This window comes from Lycium barbarum, chromosome 3, assembly GCF_019175385.1.
Source record: "Lycium barbarum isolate Lr01 chromosome 3, ASM1917538v2, whole genome shotgun sequence".
Taxonomy (NCBI): domain Eukaryota; kingdom Viridiplantae; phylum Streptophyta; class Magnoliopsida; order Solanales; family Solanaceae; genus Lycium; species Lycium barbarum.
In genome coordinates this window covers 12,278,088-12,284,814 of record NC_083339.1, presented here as the reverse complement: position 1 = coordinate 12,284,814, position 6,727 = coordinate 12,278,088, and the positions used below count along the sequence as shown (strand labels likewise).

The window sequence follows — 6,727 nt, the reverse complement described above, 5'->3', positions numbered from 1 at the left end:
AATACCACCCCCAAAGAAAGCCAATCCGCGCAAAAAAAAGACTTTAAATCTGTCATGGCCCATTAGACCATACAGAAGAGCCCAAGATGAGCTTATGGGCCCCCTTAGCTTTACAACAATCTAGAATCTAACGCTAAATTTGACCTTTGATTTCTCCAAAGAGCCATTTTAACAAGGATCCAAAAAAGGAACATTTCTGCACAAAAGTAACACTGCATATTGTACACTACGTATCAATTGTTGTACCTAGCCTAAAATTTTGCTTGGGCCCCCTTCGATTTATTCGAAGATTTAAGACCTTGGTTTCTCCGTCTTTCTTGGAGAGTAACAGTCAGCGGACTGACACTTATAGTTAGATCTAACACAACAACAAAACGCACATGGTACAAACCAACTTTCAATCTTTATGTCAGAACAAGTCTATAGAGAATATATACACGGCTACTAAATAGTGGTATCAAATCAACATAGTTTCGTTATTATCTTTGTAATGGCTAGACCTCTCATTCAATCATCTTCTTTATATAATTCATCTTCATCTGTGGATCTCCATAAGAGTTCAGCTACTACAAAGGTAAAAAGGGTCTCTTTTTTTTTTTTCTTGGGAATTAATGTAGTTGCTGTGTTTCTTGATTTTGATGTTTGAATTGGCTTATTTGGTGTAGATCTTGAGGACCCAATTGAAATTCTTGGAAGTTGAACAAACCCATTTGAGATTATTGAATTTGCCCAGGTAAGCTTCTCAGAGTTTAGAAAACTTTTAGAGCCCAATTGAGATTTGAATTTCATTTGAAATTGTTAATTTTGGTCTAGTATAGCTGATATCATAGGTGGAGCTAGAATTTTTAGTCTATGATCCTTTTTTTTTTTTTGCTTTCTGGGTTCTGAATAGATTATTTATTCCGTCCCTGCTGATTATGTACTGAATAATCGTGCCAAGTTTAGGGGGTAATGAGGTATTTTGTCTTATAAACAGTGAATGCATCATGTAAAGATGGGTTATTTTCTCGTTCTAATACTTCATCCTACAATTCGCCCGCTTAGCGGGCGCTTTAGTGTTGTCATTGAGGCTCTAAGGCATAGTTTTTCCTTTGCCAATGAGCATAATCCTGAGAGGCGACACTAAACAATTGATATTCCACTTTGTCGTAATTTTTTCAATTTCTTTGTCCGTATATTTTTTTTTATTCATGCTTATAATTGTTAGTTTTAAACTGTACATACATATTTGTAATTTTTTTTCCTCTCCATTTGCGCCTTTCTTCATTAAAGCTCGCACTTTTTTTGCATTTTGCGCTTAAAGCCCCAAGCCCCCAACAAACCTTTGTGTTTGTTTTTTATGCACTTTTCGTCTTTGATAACACTGTTAGCTTTACTATTGTATCGGTCATCAATCTGAGCTCACGAACTGATCTTTGAATATAACTTTTAAACTGCAGTTGTAATTCAACTCCAAAATTGAGAGCCTTGAAGGAACCAATGACCCTGACCAAGGAAAAGGTGGATGAAAAAGAGATGAGTGCTATAACTAAACGTGAATCGAATGAATTCACTACGTTGAAGCATAGATTTTTGAATTTCAAGAAGGACAAGTACTTGTAAGCATCATCAGAATCAGGCTACTGTTTTTTTCAGCTTGTTTGACAGTAAATGTTTCTCCTCATTTGTTTTTTTTACCTTTATTACACAAGGAAAAATTTGGAGCATTTTCAGGGTCTTGCAAACGAACAATCACCCAAGGTAACTTTTCTTTCACCTTTTAGACATTTTCTTGAGCATGTATTTTCTGCTGGTAACTTAATTTAGATTTTGGTTGGAAATTAGGGAAGACAAGGGGAAAAAAAGAAGAGAAACTGACATAAATAACCGCCCACCAAAATAATAGCCAGCAAATGTATTTTTTTTCTTCTATATATTAATGTACTATAATCTACATTTTTGATACAAGTTAGCTAGTGTATATTTGGCTAGCGAATGTAATTATTTTTTACTGTCCGGCCAAATGTGTAACTTGCCCTTGGAAAGAAGAAGTACAAATCCTTTCCCTTCTATTTTCCCTGTTTGTAATTTGTTATTACTTTCCGTTCCTTTTCCATATTACAAACCATAAAGTTAATTTTGTGGCCAAGTGTTGAAGATCTCAACTGACAATATGAAGGGCAGTTTTTGGTAATTTCTTGTGCAGACTCTCGGGTTTGTCCCTCAAACATACTGGGACTTCAACCAGGAGAAGCCTTTATAGTCCGCAACATTGCAAATTTGGTGCCTCCTTATGAGGTACTGTATACTGCACTTGCACTTAATAAATGTCGCTTTCCTCATTAATAATTTTCAGAATAAAAGTTCGCATTTTTTTCTTCCGGTGCAGACTGGTCCTTCAGAAACAAAGGCAGCTCTTGAGTTTTCCGTTAATACTCTCAAAGTGAGTAAAATTTCTTCAGAAATCCTGTGATGTGTTGTTCCCTTGTATATTCCATTGCCTGTTTCTATAATCTTTTTTCTTTATTTGGGAGTTGGAATTTGTGGAATGTGGAATCGAGTTACTTGAGAACTGAAATTTGAAAAAGGATGTTGCGGTGATATAATTTTGAGACCTTTGTAACTGGAATGAAACTCTTTGACTTTCCAAAACATGATTATCATGATAAATTTACTTTATTTACCTTGAAGTAAATTTTGTTGGAAGTCGTAAATGTCCCAAAACATGAGGGGAACTTGTGATGATACATGTACTTTTGTTCATGAAATTAAAATATACTCCCTCCAGTCCAAAAAATTGATGTTTTAGGCTTTGGCATATGGATTAAGGAATTCACTTACTCCTAAAAATGAAGGGGGGATTTGACTAAAATACCATTGATTATGTGCTTCTCAAATGCTTTGAAACAGTAAGAAGCATCAAAGATTTTTAATCAAATGCTTTGAGTATATAACAGAATGTGTTGTACAACACATCATTAAATTTGTAAATTGAATAAGGACTGTGTGAATGGCAAATTTAGGAAAAAAAAAAAAATTAAATAACTTCTTGGTTTTGTGAAACGTCAATTATTTTGGACCAACTTTTAGAGGCTAAAACATCAATTATTTTAGATTAGAGGGAGTATCTTTTATCTTTTGGGGAAGGAGGTGCGGATAAGGGGGGAGTTGTGGTGATTGGTCTCTCTTGTTTTCTTTTTCCTCAAGTTTTCAATTTTGTCTTCTGTAATTTGCAGGTAGAAAACATATTAGTCATTGGTCATAGTTGCTGTGGAGGCATTCGTGCTTTAATGAGTATGGACGATGAAACAAATTCATCAAGGTTTGGCTTGTCTCTCTTCTCATCAAGTGTTATAGGCAGGCTCTGACAAACTAATTTCTTCATAAAATTCAGTAAGATAGAGTAACTAATGTGTATAAATCCTTGTAGCTTCATCCGAAGTTGGGTAATTGTTGGGAAGTCCGCCAGGACAAGCACAAAAGCTATAGCTTCCAGTCTCAGCTTTGACCAGCAATGCAAGCACTGTGAGAAGGTATCATCTCCTTTTCATACTTTCATTATGTTTTAGTTAGGGAAATACATAACAACAACAACAACAACAACCCAGTGAAATCCCACATTGTGGGGTCTGGGGAGGGTAGAGTGTACGCAGACCTTACTCCTACCAAGGTAGGACGGCTGTTTCCGAAAGACCCTCGGCTCAATAAAAGCATAAAAAGAAGTCAGATAAGGTTAAGAGAATCAAAGCGATATGAAATGAAATAATGCAAGCGACACAGATAACGCAAGATAATCAAAGCACAGGAAATAACAGATAAAAGCAGAAATCTGAGCAGAAGAAATTATATTGCAATAATGCTACTACTAATTAGAACGGAAAACGAGACTATCTACTAGCCTTCTACCCTAATTTGGATTCTCCAAACCATCCTATCTAAGGTCATGTCCTCGGTAAGCTGTAATTGCGCCATGTCGTGTCTAATTACCTCTCCCCAATACTTCTTCGGTCTACCCCTACCTCGTCTGAAACCATCCATGGCCAACCTCTCACACCTCCGCACTGGGGCATCTGTGTCTCTCCTCTTCATATGCCCAAACCATCTCAATCTCGCTTCTCGCATCTTATCTTCCACCGAGGCCACCCCCACCTTATCCCGAATATGCTCATTCCTAATCCTGTCACTCCTGGTGTGGCCACACATCCATCTTAACATTCTCATCTCGGCAACTTTGATCTTTTGAACGTGAGAGATCTTAACCGGTCAACACTCCGCCCCATACAACATAGTCGGTCTAACCACCACTTTGTAGAACTTGCCCTTAAGTTTTGGTGGCACCTTCTTGTCACATAGCACTCCGGAAGCAAGCCTCCATTTCATCCACCCTGCCCCAATACGATGTGTGACATCATCGTCAATCTCCCCGCAGCTTTGCAGAATATACCCAAGGTACTTGAAATTACTTTTCTTCTGGACGGCCTGGGTACCAAGTCTCACTTCCAAGCCAGTCTCCTGAGGTGCTTCACTGAACTTATACTCCAAGTACTCTGTCTTGGTCCTACTCAGCTTAAACCCTTTAGACTCCAGAGTATGTCTCCAACTCTCCAGCTTAGCGTTAACTCCGCTACGAGTCTCGTCGATCAGGACTATGTCGTCCGCGAACAACATACACCATGGCACCTCACCTTGAATTTGCTGTGTCAATTCATCCATCACCAAGGCAAATAAAAACGGACTAACCCTTAAACTTGTCCCGAAAAGTCAGTTACACTCTCTTAACTTTACGAAGTAGCTAGTTGCCAAAAGATCATTTCGGAGTGTGTTAAACCTAGTTCCTTTCCTTCTTTTTATATTTAGACAATACTCTTTTGTGGGTTATTGAATTGGCCATGCCTTGAATCTAAGGAAAATAGAGCAATGAAAAATGTGTATTGTTTTGTGAAGATGATGGTTGAATTTTACAGAGAAGGGAAATGCAGTATTGTCGGAAATTAAAGAGTGATTTTGTGCCTTTGATACTGGTTCAATTGCTCAGAGCAGCAATGAGGCGTGTGGATAAATGAAGTAACGGAGAATTAGTTGAAGTAAAAGAGAGTGGAAAAAATAAGAAATGAAGTGGAAATATAGTTGTCAACGCATGTAGTGCACTTAATGCCATGAACTGGTTTTGTGTGTTACAGACTTACAGGGTGGTATTAGTTTCACTTTGAATATGATTAGGGGGAGTAAAGTGCACCAAATGGTGTGGCCTAGTGGTCAATGAAGTAAGTTAAGAACCATGAGGTCTCAGGTTCAGCGGAGAACAAAAACACTAGGTGATTTTCTTCCCATCTGTCCTAACCTTAGTGGACTGAGTTAGCTAGTGGATAGAGTTACCTAGTACCTGTTGTTGGTTGGAGATGGCAGGTATCCTGTGAAATTAGTCGAGGTGCAGGCTAGCCCGCCAGAACACCACGGTTATTAAAAGGAAAAAAAAAAAAAAAGGTCGCCCATAAAGTTAATCTATTTTGTTTCACCTCGTGCTGGATTTTGTGTATTTGGTAGTTCGAACGGTGGCCTAATCTGATTCTGGAATATGGGGAATTTGTAACTTTTAGATTATATCTGTGTATGCATATGCGCTATGCTGCATATTGAAGCAATGCACGTGTTTCTATGTCTAGGAATCGGTCAACCGCTCATTGATGAATTTGCTTACATACCCATGGATTAAGGAGAAAGTGAATAAAGGTGAGCTTGTCATTCATGGTGGCTACTATGACTTTATTGACTGTAGTTTCGAGAAGTGGACTCTCGAGAACAATGCTCGCGTGGGTGATGAAGTCTCCATCAGAAACCGGGAATTTTGGAGCTGAGTAATCTTCGAGTCCGTTGTTTGTTTGTTTTGTTGTATCATTTTAAATGTAATACAAATCTCATTGGTATTCCTGTTGACAATAAATGTTGTACTAGTATATAGTTAGTGTGGACACTATTTGCCACTTGTATTGAAGAAAAGGATAATTTTTCTATTTTCAATTTGTTCTGCTCCTATCATTTTACCCAGAAAAACAGTTCTATATGCATGCTGAGCATATATATTTTTCTGCAATAATGTGAAATAACTCGGTTACCATGTACAAAACACAAAACTCATTCCTGATTGATTAATCCAAAGCACCAGTGTTAAAGAAGGGACTGAAATACATTTGTGCCTTTGTACATCGACGAATGAAAATAAGACAACAATCTTGTTTGGAACTTGTAATTTCTCCCAGATGGGTTGTATAATAATTATGATATTCCGCATAGGATGGCATGAAAGGAAACATGGTTGATATGTGTGTTTCATTACTTCAATGAAATGGGACGAATGAGCCATGATTTAAATGTGTCATGCATGGATTTTAAAATGGGTTTGATCATTGTTTTGATTGCATATGGTTGGAATCCGACTCTCGTTCTTTGGACTAACTTATGACAGAATAAATATGACAAACTTTTTCACATACACCAAGCATATGGGTTGGTAGGCTCGGTGGGGGTAAAGTGTCATGTGCTGATCACGCCATCCATATCAGTGTACTAGGTTCAACGTGAGTCCAGGGGCGGAGCCACATAGGGTCGAGGAGGTTTCGGTGGAAAAATATATTGTTTATACTTGGTCAAAATTATTTTTTATGTATATATAATAGATATTGGATTCTCTTTGACTTTTTTGTATGCTTACTTTTTTATATTTTGAATTCCTTTAATTAAAATTCTGGCT

The 6,727-nt window shown here is 37.5% G+C and overlaps 1 protein-coding gene across 1 annotated transcript; it reads left to right on the top strand.

Moving 5' to 3' along the window:
* The first annotated feature begins 237 nt into the window (after positions 1–237).
* LOC132630395 (beta carbonic anhydrase 5, chloroplastic-like) lies at positions 238–6,042 on the top strand. The gene is made up of 9 exons (XM_060345976.1): positions 238–574; positions 666–733; positions 1,440–1,598; positions 1,692–1,740; positions 2,164–2,277; positions 2,369–2,422; positions 3,216–3,301; positions 3,410–3,512; positions 5,643–6,042. Exons 1-9 carry the CDS (start codon positions 491–493, stop codon positions 5,832–5,834), a joined length of 909 nt encoding a protein of 302 aa, XP_060201959.1. The 5' UTR covers positions 238–490; the 3' UTR covers positions 5,835–6,042.
* The last annotated feature ends 685 nt before the right edge of the window (positions 6,043–6,727 follow it).

Coding starts and splice junctions, on each gene's coding strand:
- LOC132630395 (XM_060345976.1), top strand. CDS start 491: ATGGCTAGACCTCTCATTCAATCATCTTCTTTATATAATTCATCTTCA. Junction 734..1,439: donor AGATTATTGAATTTGCCCAG/GTAAGCTTCTCA, acceptor TTTAAACTGCAG/TTGTAATTCAACTCCAAAAT. Junction 1,599..1,691: donor TTCAAGAAGGACAAGTACTT/GTAAGCATCATC, acceptor TTATTACACAAG/GAAAAATTTGGAGCATTTTC.